The sequence below is a fragment of the Drosophila hydei genome, unplaced genomic scaffold, assembly GCF_003285905.1.
Source record: "Drosophila hydei strain 15085-1641.00,03,60 unplaced genomic scaffold, DhydRS2 tig00008116-arrow-pilon, whole genome shotgun sequence".
In the NCBI taxonomy this organism is placed as follows: Eukaryota; Metazoa; Arthropoda; class Insecta; order Diptera; family Drosophilidae; genus Drosophila; species Drosophila hydei.
The window spans coordinates 2,320,224-2,335,760 of NW_022045829.1; the positions used below are offsets into that span (position 1 = coordinate 2,320,224).

Genomic DNA, 15,537 nt, shown 5'->3' on the forward strand with positions numbered 1-15,537 from the left:
TTTGAATTCTAAAAATCATATGATCATATTACAAATGAAAATAAAGAAAACATGTCACTTAAAACCCAATTAAAAGTCTAAAGCCCTAATTATCCACTCAAATGAATCCTCATTCAATATATATTGTTCATGATGATTTCTATAAATGTTATGAGAGCTTTATTTAACTAATATTTCTGGCCAGTTTGCCTTGGCTGCAGAGCAGACGCCACTCAGCTGTATTGAAGTCTCCGTTTTTCCGCGCAGCTGTAACTGATCCGGGCCAGCTCATCACCGTGGCACCTTAATCCGTTCCAGTTGTGTCTGAGAGTTGCTGCAGCTATTTTGGTGTCTCGTTCTGCTTAGCTGGGCGGCAGACCAGGCCAAGTGCAATAGACCCATTAACAGAAATCGAGTTAGCTGCTGTTGCCAATCGAGTTCACTGGTCCTGGAGGCAGCATCTGTTTGTGTGTGTTTGCATGTGTGTATCAAGGTAGAAAGAAAGAAGAGAACGAAACATATTGAAAGCGGCTTAAGTATGGGTTACACTGACTCTAGATGTGTGCGTGTGTGTTGGCGTCTGTGTGGTGCGGGTCGAAGCTGTGGCACCCGCTGGTGAAATTAATCTTTGAATTAATTGCTTGTAGCTTAGCGCAGAGCATTAATAAATCGTGCCGCAGCACAAAGCAAACAACAACACCAACAACAACAACGAGAAGTAGAGCAATGGCTAATAAGGTGAGCTGCTTTCACAGTGTCCTGCATCCTTCGTCCTTTTTCCACTAACTTTGATTTAATGCTCCACCGTTTATCATTCTAATGGCGTGCGTGTAATGTATCCCAATCCCCAGCGGTCTCCTTCGCATTTGTTTTAGTTGCAAAACAATCAGGCTAAGATTTGTATACCTAGTCCAGCCATCTCTCTACGTGCGCGATGCGTTTGGGTGTGTGAGTGTGTGTGTGTGTTGACCATTGCTTATCTGTTGCCTAGGCTTTTGGGCTAATTTTTAAACAAACGTTCAGCACTTTTACTATGTTGCGCCCCACTAATGTGCGGCCCTTAATCAAATGAGTTATTGATTACGCACATTGGCCACATGTGGGAAAAAAGGTCAGCTGAAGGGTGCTTAAAGCGCTTAAATCCTGGCGAAATTGTTTAACACCATAGCAGCTGACTGCTGAGGTCTTGACTCCGATTCGATTTCTTGATAATACAATCAAGATATGTGCGGGTTAAAATATAAATTGTCGTCCCACAAGCGTGAAATGAAGTTTAATGAAATTTTAGTTTCACGCGCATTTTTTGCTTGGTTGGGGTCAAATGGATGTAGCAGGCTTCGATTGCGGTGAAACTAAGCATTTTTTTTTGCTTTATAGATTAGTTTATAGTTAATATATACTACAAATTTAATCTTTTTAATGAGCTTTGTCCGCATAACTAGCCGACTTTAACTAGATTTTATTACAGCTTTAAGAATTGCCTAACCTTAACAGCAAACTTGAAAAGCATCTAAAAACGTAGGCCAGAATAACATAGTTTTCGCGTTGAATTTCTATTTTTATATTGTAACTATAATATGTTTTTTTTTTATAGGAATATGAATTTATTTCCACTCACTTTTGTGTATCAAGTAGAGTTCATTGTGCTCATCCGCATCGCCTGGTTGATCAAAGGGATACATATTCATATCCGGCGAGCGTCCAGAGGCCAAAATACGTGGTCGATCCTCTTCGATAAGCTTTTCGCTCTCCTGTGCATAGATGTCATGAATGCGAGCAGAGCACTTGAGCTGTAAAAATATTTATATTTTTAATACTCTTATAATGCCTACTATTTGTTTGAGCTTGAGAACACGCACCTTAAGGCGACTCTTGATGAAATGATGCGTAGTCACAACAAAGTTCAGCTCTAAAACGGAGGATTCCAAGTGCTCAGCCAGGTGTCTTTGTATGTCATAGGTGCGCAAATAATTTGGTGGAACCTGTGATGAACAAATGTAATAATTGGAAATATTAATGTTAATATTAAGAAATAGTAGATGATAGAAATAAACTATTATATATTATAAGTTATATTACCTGTATATCATTGATCCACCAGGTCAGATTGGCCGCAGGCTTCGAGTAATCCGATGAGCAATTGCCATTGATAATATCCCCGAGACGATAACGCGAATGTATACCCGTTATGATGGGCCGCTGGGCGGGTAGCTCTGCAAGTATCGAAATAGATCACCTCAATAACTCGAAGGTATTTAGTTAAGCAAGCAAACTTACCCACAACTTCCATATCGGCGGCCACAATAGACGTATCGAATGTGGGCGCATCGGCGGATACTTCGCAGGCAAATTTACCAGATATTGAGGTGGGCACGTTACGCAACAGCACATGGCTGGCATTCGACTGGGTGGTCTGTGAAGGAGAGATAGTTGTGGCATTTCAATAAAGTGTTTCACGGCTGGAATTATTGATAAATGTAAGTGTTGAATTGCTGTGAAATATACGTAAATTAAATGATATACGATAAACATGTTCTCACAGAGTAAATGTGTATTCATTTGTGGAACTCAATTGACCAATCGATAAAATGTTTAATTGCATTCAGCATATTTCAACGTTTTTTCTAAGCATATTTGCGGAATCGAAAGTTAATTCTTTTTACCAAAATTGTAAGTGCGTTTAATAATAAATTGAATAATGCAAATAATTTATGGCTCTTCAGATTTTTTCTTTTATTATAGTTCTGAGTTGTTTGCAGTGAGTTTATTTAATTAAAAGATATCATTTTTGTATTGTTAGTGAAGTTGCCTCTGAGCGAAGGCAATGTTCAACGGCTTTATTTAGTGCCCAAAAGTATGCTTTATGAAATTTCAATTTTTTGTACACTGTTTATAATAGACCTTTAAATTTTATATAGCATACTTTTAGGCATAAAGTAGTAAATACTTGAATTTATTAAGCTGCGCAATTAAGATAAGTGGAAAAGGTATTTGCATGCTTATTAATTTAAATTTCGATTCTAAATTTGATTTCCAATAAATATAAATTGAAATATAAATAAGGACTTAAATAATATATAACATGTAATTTAAATTTCTAATTTCGCAATCATAAACGGATTGAAAAATTATTGTTAATTTTTTGAATTGAAAAAATTGCATCACAATTGAAGTAGAATTAAAATTAAAGACCGAAAATTCCTTTTATATAAAATGTAAAACAGAACTCACTTTGAGCAAATAAAAATGTAAATTGCAGCAGATCTTTGACCTGTTCAATGAATATAATCTTAATTGCTGAGTTAAGTTTAAAATAATTATCATTTGCGTAATTTCGCAGTTGTTAAACAACAAACTGAACCACTGTACGCTCAAAGGCTTATTATACTTAAATAAAAAAGTATCTATATAGACGCATATATATATGTACACATATATATATATAATTATATATTTGAGTGCAGAATCCACGTGTGCTTGTAAAATATATTTTCTGCTGTGCCGCAAACATGTTGAATGCAACAGCTTGAACACAATTTTGCGGCAGTTCGCTTTTAATTTTCACAATGTCAGCAAAAGTCAACAATAAAATGCACAGGATGAAATGCCAGGACATGGAGGACATGTATGGCAAGTAAGTGTGTGTGTGTGTGCGTGTATGTAACAACTGCAACGGCTGCAACAGCAGCAAGTGAAAAGTCAAAAATGTTAATTAAAACTTTTTAACATGCATAAAACAAACATCGATATACACACACAAGCGCACTTCCTCACACACACTCATAAATTTAAATACCCTCACACACACAGACACATATTGAGCGCCGGAACTGTTTACAGTGCATTCATTGTTGTTGCTGTTGTTGTCGTTAATACAACCACATCCAACAACAGCAACATTATACAACAGACTCGGTCAGTTAGCGAATGCTCAATGCCCTTTTCGATAACTTTTCTCAAATATTTCTTATCTTCAGCTGCTTGATTTACTGTAAATTATAATAATCTATGCTGCTACAAATTTAAATATACAAAAAAGACTTTCTAAATTGGCAAAGAAGACTCATTCTTGTTGAATTTTATGAAATATATATTTACTCAAGATATATCTTTGTTTAAATAAGATTTTTTGAAGAAGTTAAGAGGTTCTATTACGAAAATGACATTTCTTATGGTTGTATATTATTATATTTTAATTAATTTTAATGTAATAAAATTGAAATTAATTTTTTATTTTTCACAGTTTTAGATCAAATACCAAATAAATAAACCCTAACAGTTGCCATAGATATGTTAACTATTTTCAATTGATTATAATAAAGTATAATGGTTTGATATGTATATGTATGTATTTATTTATTTATTATTTAAAGTTGAAAAGTCTTTGTATATTAAGAGCACCACGAAAGTTTTCATTGTTGAAGAAACTACTTAGATTACCTTAAGAAACTTCGAAAGTTATGGCTATGGCAGCTCTCTTTCTATCTCTCCCTTTCTCTCTCTGTCTGTCTATCTCTCAATACCCAGTTCAAATAATATTTACAGCTTTCAAACTGTAATTAAAAAAATAAAACACTGTCTCTGAAAACCTTAATCTTAATTCTTATTTTACATTCTTTTCAGTCTTTCTACCCACACATACACTATCTGCATATCACATCTTCAGTTTGTTACATCATGCCTGATAAAACCCAATAACTTTCATCTAGTGTATAAGAACAACATTTTGCAGTTATTTACAGCAATTTACGTTGGCAGCTCTTCAGCATCAGCATCAGCATCAGCATCAGCTTCAGCATCAGCATCAGCTTTTTCTCTTTCGTTTGTAATCAGAATCAAGGAACTTCATGATGAGGATTTTGGGTACTGCTGAGAGACGTAGAGAGACTCACCACGACATCAATTTCGTTGGTTTTCGTGAATATCTTCCAGGCAGGTTTCTCCTTGGGCGTATAGCGATAGAACTCCCTGCGGCCTCTATACCATTTAACCGCATAGAGCGTGTCGTTCTCGATGTCATAATTGCAGATTAAGAGCGCATTATCGCCGCGTTTAACGGCCGACGGAATGTGAACGTTAACATTGCGCAGCCCAACAGCCTGGTCTGTAAAGAGACAAAAAGAAAGAGACGATGAATGGATGACAGTAAAACAGAGAGAGACAGAGAGAGGAAATACACTGGAAGTCGAGCAACCCGTAAGCATTGTCACAAGGGCTTAAATATGACAAGTTATTGTAGCTTAATTATGATACCAGGCGGCTTACATTGGATTTCTGCACGGGAAAAACTTTGAGAAAAGCTGTGTGGAAAACGGTCCACAATACTTATATATTTACGTATATATGTACGTGCATGTGGGCATAGGCTTACGATAATCTAACAAAGTAGCCTAATTAGAATCTAAATGCGATTAAAAGTGTGCCATAATATGCTTTTCAAATATGTTAATTTGATAAATAATTAACTGATTAAGTATTTGCTGGGAAATGGCAGACTCTGAATAATTATTATGTCCCTGTAAATTAATGATGATAAATAAAATTAGTTTTGTGGAGAAAAGCAATTATTGAAGCTCATAATAATATCAATATGAAGCATTTATTAGTTATTTATTTACTTTAATCGTATATTGAGTAATTGTCTTAAATCTTGTCACATTTATATATACAGCTAGAAAAAATGTACACTGCTAAAAATTGTATCATATATTTTATACACAGAATTGATTCTCCTCACATTTCACATATTATCTTCTCAAAGAAACAACCCAAAAAAGAAAACAGACCCAAAAACAAAAAAGTAGGTCAAAGATCGTGACGTATACGAAAATTAAAGCTACATACGAAACGCTCAAGCAAAAAGAAACTACCTCTCGTATATATGTATATAAATATATATATATATATGTATATACATATATATATATATAACATACATAAATACATATATATACTTATGCACTCAGATATACACACGCACCTTCATCACGCGTGCAAGCGAGACAGCAATAGCAATTGGTAGCTGATAAAAAAAAACACACCAACAACATTTAGCCCGCTTGTTGCTTGATTTTGGCCCGATCGTCGAGTAGCGTGACCCTTGTGGCCCTGCGCGCCTGGCCGCATTTATAAAAAACTTCCGAGTAAAATTGAAAATCGAAAGTGAATCTTTGTGTATTTTCGACTCGCAGGCGGCGCCGTCTCTTGCGGACTCACATAAATCATAAAGCCGGCTAAGCACATAGGAAATTGTGCGGCAGCCGACGATCAGGGCGGCAGGAAAACGCGTCAAGTCAAGTTAATGCTAGATTTGTAAAAACTCAAAGGTTCGTTGAACTCGTGACAATGAAACAGAAAACAGAAACAGAAGCGAAACAAGCAAGGGCATGGGCAAGGGCAAGGGGAAGGGCAAGCACAAAGGCAAAGGCAAGGGCAAGGGCTCTAGGTGAGAGTGTTCATGCCGGTCAGATACCTTGTAGCTTGATTTTCTACAAATTTCAGTTATGTATTATATATATATTATATATATATATTATATATATACAACTCTGTTCTTTAAAATAGTAGTACGACTGAGCACCAAAAGTTAGATAGCATAATTCAATGCTAAACACAATATTTTGAAAACTGTACATCAAATTTGTAAGCTCTAGCTTTTGTATTCGCTGAGTTCAAAAAGATAGTCAAGCATACCGTGTCTGTTCATGTTAGGCTTACAGGGTATACCAAACTTAAGGTACAAAGTATGCTGATATTGTTTTTAGAATGAGGTCAATAAACTTACATATTAACCAAAAATATTTTTATAAATATATATAGGTTTTAAAATATATATAATATATCACCAATAATAATATCTAGTAATATATTTAATATATCACCAATAATAATATCTAGTAGCTTCAATTCTATTTTAAATCCTTTTTGGTTAAGTATTAAACATATTTTTTGGGGAGTCCGTGAAATATATATTTTCTCTAGGTTATATTATTCGTAGACTTTTTAAAGTCTCAAATCTTAGAAAATATAATTGCATAGCAGTAAATACTTTACACATGCATATAGTTAAAAAATAAGAGCTTATATAATTTATATAAAAACGTACTCCCCAATCAAAGAACAGCAAAGTATAGGCAGTATAATAGCATATAGTATATGGTCAGTATGTAGGCATTTGTAGTCTAGGGACGACGACAACATTAAGAAGATTTAGCTACATAATATTTGTTTGTATGTGTTTCAGGTGGGACAGGAACCGGTTGCTGTTTGGGTAAAGACAATTGCTTGTTGTTGGATTGTCCCCAAGTGGGGAACTGTTGCGGGCCCGTTGTTTCGCATCGCGACGCGTCTGTCAGCTCATTTCTGGTTAACCTTGAATGCTAATTGTTGTTTCACGTTGATTTTTATGGCACTCGCGAGCTCTGTACACGGTACGTGTTGTTGTTTTCATATCAACATAAAAATTTCATGCTGCCCACAGACAGACAGACAGCGGCCGAGGTGCCTGCACGCATAAGCTGTGCGCCGGTTCCAAATAGTACGAAAAAACTAATCACATACGCCATGTTGTACGCCGGCGCTGGTCTAGCCGGGCCGCACTTTGCGTAAATTTGCGTAAACAGAAACTATTTGTTTTGCTGGGCAGCTAGAAACGAGACACGTCAAATGAGTAGCGAGCAGTTCGGTCCGTTGAGTATTTGCCGGCACAATTTGTGGCATAGTCTAGAGAGCGTACGAGTAGCTGCAACTATTTAGAAACCGTTGCTGTTCTATTTTGGCCAGGCCAACAGAAGGCTTACCAAGTGCTCTTCGCCGAGTTTCAACTTAAATAAACAAAACGAAAAATAAATGAAGCCTTGAATCGCACAGCGATCAGACTGGAAAACCTTGGAAAACCAAAAAAAAAAAAATAAAAAAAAAACGAACAACAATAATCGTCATACTACCGCATACTCGTATTATGAGCAAGGCTACACAAATGAGTGTGCGTGTGTACACACACAGAGGTGTATAAATATATATGTATGTCTAGAGAAATACAAAAACGAAACATACACAGAAACTAGAATATACAGAAGAACAAAACTTATTAATGAAGCACGAAAGAATGAGAACGAAAAGAAAAGAGAAATTAAAAGTCTAGTCTTTATTAAGATATACATATATACTGAATCCTTAAGGAAACAAAAAGTATGATCTCTACTAATATATTATATTATTATATTACTCTAATAAATACAGCTTAGTAATATATAATACTGCTTAGAAATAATATAGTAATAGCACATGTAGGGAAATATTTTATGTTTATATTATAATTTTACAAATATTATTAATAATCGTATATATTTTTTTTAATAATAGTTTAAATAAATTAATCGTAGTCAAATTACTGAATACTTTATTAACATCATTAAATACTATTAATAATGGTTTTCTTTTTATATATCATATATAACTACGATATATTAATATTATTATTATTATTTTTAATCTTATGAAAAAAGATAACCAAAATTTTGTGATTAAATTTATTAATATTATTTAATGATGTCAAAAAAAATATATATATATATAAATCTATATATATATATTATATAACATATTTATATAACACACAATTTGTTTAACGATATTTAAATTTACTCAGTTGTTGTTTATGTTTCGCATCAATTGTTAAAGTTTTCAATTTCAAACCAAAACAACAAGCAGCAACACCAACAACAAACGAGGTCAGCGAACAGAAAGACAGAGCAAGTGCGTGAGAGGGAGATAGAGACAAAAAGTGAGTGAGAGAGAGAGAGGGCGAAACGCACAAAACACAAACTATATGTATAAAGTCGAGTGTCGTTCAGCTGAACGAACATGCTTGCCTGTTACTTTGTGCCTGTATATTATCGATCATGTTTTAAAAGCGAAAGTGAAGCAGTGGGACGACAGTAAGGGTCAGGGTAAGGGTAAGGGCAGAGCAGAGGCAGGCAGGGGCATGGCAACAGCGAACATAAAAATATATATATAAATGTTGGGGTATGATAATTGTATGCAACACTGTTGGCCCTCAATCTCTTTTCGCTGTTGTTGATATAAAAGCTTCAAGTTTTTTTTTCGCCTCTGTTGCTGCTGCTGTTGCTCTTAGCTGCTTGCCTGTTCCATAAACAAAGCAAGCTATCGATTTCTACATAAAAAACGAAAGTGATGGCCACATACATTGCCTGGCCCTGGCTTCCTCAGTAGAGGCCGTGGTCGGGGTCTTGGTCGGGACCCTGGCATACAGCGTTTAACCCAGTTTTTGGGCAAGGGCAAACGCCTCGCATTGACCCCGGACGCGAAGTTCAATGAAACGCAGGTAAATGCCCCTCAATGGTGTCACGTTCAGGGACCGCCCCTGACCCAGCGACTGCGGCAGCCAGAGCACAGCGATCGAAGCGTTGCGACGCAGCGCGACGCGACGCGACGATTGAAAGAAAAATCAGACGCCTGTTGTATGTAGCAGGCGCGCAGTCGCTTGCAGCAGTTTCCAGTCTCATTTACAGTTGCTTTTTTCGGTAGTTCATTGAACTGCACACGCTCAAAATTTTGGAGATCGTTGACCGAAGAGCGGAACGAAACAGCGAGTGACAGAGAAAGAGAGAGAGATATATAGAGAGAGAGAGGGAGTAAGAGAGACCAACGAACTGAGCACGCGTAGCGGCGGACGCAACGACAGCGTTAGCTGACATCAGCGCGATCGCTTACACTTGTTGCGCACGAGAGTGAGCGAACGAGGGAGAGACTGTGAGTGCAAGTGTGAGCGGGAAAAGGTGACGTGTGCGACAACAATTGGTTCATGCTTTAAGGCTACAAAGCCGTTGGGGCTTATATGAGCACATAACAACGTTGATCTATAGTAAGTGATGGAAAAATGTACAGAAAGAAAATATGTGACTAAAAGACACCTTTTGGATAATGTCAATAAAAAATATATATTTTATTATATGCAAAGAAAAAAAAAAATATATATATATATATATATGTATATATATATATATATATATATATGTATATATCTTAATGTATATATATTTATATTCCAATTTATTTTAATATCTAAATTAATCATTGTATAATTGGTCATTCATTATTAATAATTTAACCAATATTTACTTGTTCTCATTAATAAAAAATGTCTAATAAATATAACCATATAAATTAAAATATATATATTAATAGGCATATGATATAAAAAACTAAGCTATGAACTATTATTGTTTAAATTATATTTCCAATTTATTTCTTTATACTAATATTTCTGTTAATATGGTAATGATAACGATTTTGTGTTATTCTTCAACAAATTGTTTTCATATAATAAAATGAGTAACAACAAGTTCATCATCAAAGTCAACGCAAGGAGAGATTTTTTTTTTCTAGGGTTAATTTAACAATCGGATATCGTTCGGCCTTATAGAGGCGACCGAGCAACAAACAACCATCCAACTTAATATATTTTTCCTTTTTCTGGCCGCTATAAAACATTAATTTTTTTGTTTAATACGAAATCATAAACTTTTAGTAACAAGCGCACAGCAAGCGCTTGAAAGTCGTTTGTACAAATGCACTTCACACACGCTTCACAACAACCACATGGAAATGGAAATTGGAAATGGAAGTAGATGTGGAAATGGAAACGACGGCACAGGGGGAGCAGTGAGGCGGACAAGCGGCCGAGCAAAGCCCACTCACAAGGTTGTCTGATAAGCGAGCCAATGGCACGCAGCTGTGAGGCAAACAATCAAATTGATATATGAAATGTGATGCGGGTGTATATATTAGTATATGTACATATGCACACAGCATATATAAACACAAATGTGGGTATATATAATGGAGTGTGTCACCTTAGTTAACGTAGAATCAAAATGCTTCATATGGCAATAACTTTGTACATACGAGACGATCTCACACAGTCCTTAAGCCATATTTGAATGTTGTTAAGCGAGGGGGAAAATTATTACAAAACACTTTCGATTTCAATGGGTTCGCTGTACCGAATTCTATGCTCACCATTTATCCAAATGCACAGGCGTTCAGTTTTCATGTAGACGTATCTATATCTTTCTCAACTCGACTGTCATATTAAGCTTTTGTCTTTCATTTGGATAAAACGTGATTTTTTTCCGAGAACTATATATATATATATATATATATATATATGTATATATATACATATATTTAATTATTTGAACACTTAAAGAAAAACTTAAAACTAATTTATATAAAAAATACTTGAAAAAATATAATAAAAAGATTTGAATTAGATACATATAACATAAATTTTAGATACATATATTTTTTATTTTTGTTATAAATCAATATGTGTTCCTAATACATAAGCAATTACTTTTCAATTAATGTTACAATTTAAAGAATATGAATTAGTAAATAATATAAATTTTTCAATATATTTAAATTATTATAAATTAAGTAATAATATATTTAATAAGTATATTTCCTTAGTTTCAAAATTTTCATTTAAATTTTAAACCAAGTTCCTTATTTTGTTGAGTGTATTTTGTATTATTTAAACAAATGCGCCCAAAGCTAAGCAAAGAATTTCATTTCAACATATAAACGAATTAAACCCGCGCAACAAAGGCGATAAATAATTGTGTGAGTGTGTGTTAAGAGTATACAAACATGTGCGTATATACATACACAAGCATATAAACATACAAACATTCATACATATATATATGCGTGTGTGTACATACAACGATTGGGCCAACTACGGCATTATCAGTCAGTTGTCGCTATCTCTCTCTCTCTCTCTCTCTTTCGCTCTCTCTCACACACACTGTGACTCGTTGCTATCACAAGCTGCACGCCTATTCGAATTAGTACAAAATAATACCGTATTTCCTAGAGCTTTACGGAATTACCGTTACGCCGTAATAGCATAGCAAACACAATGCTATGCTGAGGGCAAAGGCAGAGCGAAAGAGAGAGACAGATGGAGTGAGGGAGAGAGGGAGAGTGGCCAAATTGTTCAATTTTTAGTACAGCCTTCATTTCTGTGTCCCGGGCAGCATTTTATGGTAAACAAGAAGACGCAGCTTTTAGAGCCAACAGATCGATCTTCTTCGGTTGGGCAGTATTTCTTTTTGTTGACGGCGCTCTTTATAAATATTTTTATTTTGTTTATAAAATTTAACAGTGGAGAGCGTAAAAAAGTTTAAAACATTTTAAATAGTTTGCTAATTGAACAGGCAAACAGCAATGCCGACGCAGCCGTTACGCATTTTCGGTTTTTGTTTTCGATTGGTTTTTTTTTGTTTCTGCTTCTTTTTCTTTTTTTTTATTTTTCGGCAGCAACAGCGACAGCAATCGAAGCGTTTTGTGATTCATAAAATCCACTCGAAAGTGGGTCGAATGCGGGCGAAGTGAGAGAGAGAGAGAGAGAGTGAGAGAGAGATCGAGGTACACACAGAGAAAGCAGCAGCAGTAAACACATAATTAGAGATGCGAGCGTGTCACGAGGCAAGAGAAAGGTCTTCAATGAAAAGAAAAATGAGCGGTATTAAGGAAGTTCGTTTATTAGCTATAATGTGTTTAAGAATTAGATACTGGCACTATTATTTATTAGTTTAAATAAATATAGCATGATTTTAGACTTATTATATTTATAAATGTATAAAACTTAATAGAGTTATTTCATCTTCAGATCGTATTATACTTTCTTGAATGTTTAATATATATTATATAATTTAACAACTGATTAGGTCAGTAGTAAGGAACTGTCTGTTTTGGAGCGGAAGTGACGTCACATCCGGTTTAGATAAGGTTTTTTTTTTTGGAGCGGAAGTGACGTCATATCCTGTTTGTATATTTTTTTCAAGGTCACGTGATGACTTAACAACAATAACAACAAACATAACTCCTACATCTCATGCCAATTTTGTTCAAGATCACGTGGTGGCTCAACAACAATAGCTTGAGATAAGGGTGGAGGCGACGCGTGGAGCCAAGATCAAGGTCAGCAGCCAAGATCAAGGCCAGCAAAGATAAGTTTGAGATAAGGGGGCGTGAGAGTTTCCTCTCAAGGTGCAAGACATAAAAAAATTTGAGCACCAAAACAATGAATTGAGTGTAAACGTGTTTGGCTTTGATTCAGAAAAGAACGTGGTGATTGGACCCCTCTACCTATCTTCGAAGAGAAAGAAAATACACATTAATCTATTGTTGTTGGAGGGAGCAACTAATTCACATTATGTTTTTATTAAGAGCCTATCAAGGTATGTATGTGTGCGCTTACATATTTTAAATACAATTTTTACTTTCAACAGACTTGTACGAAGCCAGCTTACTTCCAACACAGCAAAGTTATACTTTTGCGATATTTGCCTGAACTATTCGAAGGATGTGAGCATCCCTCCGACTGCAGTGAAATGGTATCAGTACTCCCCACTGAAGGTACAGAGCCTCTTAGATTTAAGAACTTTCTTAATAGCATGGCTGTACCATTTGTGGTATATGCTGACTTTGACTGTAGCCTGCGACCTGTAAATGAATGTGTGAGTGAGAATGTAGCCTATGCCTATTATCTTAAATGCACATTTAACCCAAGACTAGATAGGTTTGCAATACATACAGCAAAAGATGCGGGTAAACATTTCATAAATTCATTGATATCTGATGTCATTATGCTTTACAGGAATTATCTAAGTATCATAAAGCCCCTTACAATGAGTGTGGAAGAAGAGAAAATATTTCAAGATGCAGTTAATTGCCATATATGCAATAAGCCTTTATTACATGATAGAGTTAGAGATCATTATCATTTGAAAGGCTCGTTTAGAGGGGCAGCACACGCTGCATGCAATCTTTCATATAAAACCCCCACTTTTATTCCAATTTTCTTTCATAATTTCTCGCGATATGATGCACACTTGTTTGTGCGAGAGTTATCTAAAGTTCCAGGCGAAATCAAAGTTCTCCCCTTAAATAAGGAGCTTTACATTTCTCTTTCGAAATTCATATATGTTGAGGACACAAAACTTGAATTGAGATTTCTAGATTCGTTTCGCTTTATGCCTGCGAGTCTAGATGCTCTAAGTTCAAACTTAGAAATGAAGGCTCTGTTGAGTACTAAACGTTTCTTTCCTAATGACGGACATCAATTGAATTTAATGCGCAGAAAAGGTGTATTCCCATATGAATATTTAAGCTCATTTGACCGCCTGCATGAGAACTCATTACCATCAAGAGAAATGTTTTTCAATAGACTCTCGAATAGTGAGTGTTCGGCTGAAGATTATCAGCATGCGCAAAGTGTTTGGAAAGTCTTTCGCTGTCAAACACTTAAAGACTATCTGGAATTATATTTGAAGACCGATGTGCCACTACTGACAGATGTTTTTGAAAATTTTCGCTCAATATGTATGAGTATTTACTCACTTGACCCAGCTCATTATTACACAACTCCACGCTTATCATGGGATGCTATGCTAAAGTCAACAAAAATACAGTTGGAATTATTCACAGACATTGATATGCAGAGATTAATTCAAAGGGGTATTCGTGGAGGTCTGGTGCAATACTCACAAAGGTATTCTCAAGCCAATCATAAGTACATGAATGACTATGATGAGTCGGCTCCCTCCCAGTATTTATGGTACTTAGATGCTAATAATTTGTATGGGTGGGCTATGTCTCAATATCTCCCATATGGAGGTTTCTCCTGGATGAGTGATGGGGAGATTCGCACATATAATGTGTTTGAGGCTAATGAAGAATCTGAATATGGGTATATTCTTGAGGTAGATTTAAATTATCCACTCAATTTACATGATTCACATAATGATTTACCGTTTTGTCCCAGAAATCAGAAGCCAACAGCATTGTCTACTGTTAAAAAGCTTATTGCTGACTTGAATCCAAAATATAAGTACCCCATCCACTATAGGAATTTGCAGCAATGCGTTCGGAATGGTCTGGAGCTAAGTAAAATTCATAGAATTTTAAGGTTTAAGCAATCTCCTTGGCTAAAAAAATATATTGATATAAATACACATTATAGAACGCAAGCCAAAACGAGCTTTGAGAAAGATTTTTTTAAATTGCTAAACAATGCTGTGTTTGGTAAAACAATAGAGAATGTAGAGAATAGGAAAAATATAAAGTTAGTGTGCTCATGGGAGACTACGAATTGTAATTGTCTCGGTGCCAGAGCATTAATCTCAAAAGCAAATTTCCATAGCTCCGCTCGATTTTCCGAGAATATGTATGCAATACAAATGAGCCGACTATATAATTTATATGATAAACCCATATATTTAGGATTCTGCGTTCTAGATCTCTCAAAATTTAAAATGTACGATTTTCACTATAACTATATGCTTCCAAAATTTCAAGATAAACTAACATTAAATTATATGGACACTGACTCATTCATATACACCATTCGAGTTAATGATTTGTATGCTGATATTCGCGACGACGTTGAGAGGAGGTTCGATACATCTGAATATCCACCAGAGTTGGCAGAAAAGTACAAAATACTGAGATGCAATAAGAAAGTAC

General features: G+C 35.2%; 1 protein-coding gene across 1 annotated transcript in view; it reads right to left on the bottom strand.

Annotated features, from left to right (window-relative positions):
- Window positions 1-162: 162 nt before the first annotated feature.
- The window catches only part of LOC111596199, an 83,366-nt gene continuing 67,991 nt past the window's right edge, over window positions 163-15,537 (bottom strand). The window contains exons 3-8 of the mRNA XM_030224641.1: window positions 4,872-5,083; window positions 2,257-2,392; window positions 2,059-2,192; window positions 1,839-1,961; window positions 1,598-1,769; window positions 163-440 (exon numbers count right to left, since the gene is read on the bottom strand). Coding sequence (XP_030080501.1) covers window positions 271-440; window positions 1,598-1,769; window positions 1,839-1,961; window positions 2,059-2,192; window positions 2,257-2,392; window positions 4,872-5,083 — 947 coding nt within the window. The 3' untranslated portion in view covers window positions 163-270. The remainder of the gene's footprint in view (window positions 441-1,597; window positions 1,770-1,838; window positions 1,962-2,058; window positions 2,193-2,256; window positions 2,393-4,871; window positions 5,084-15,537) is intronic.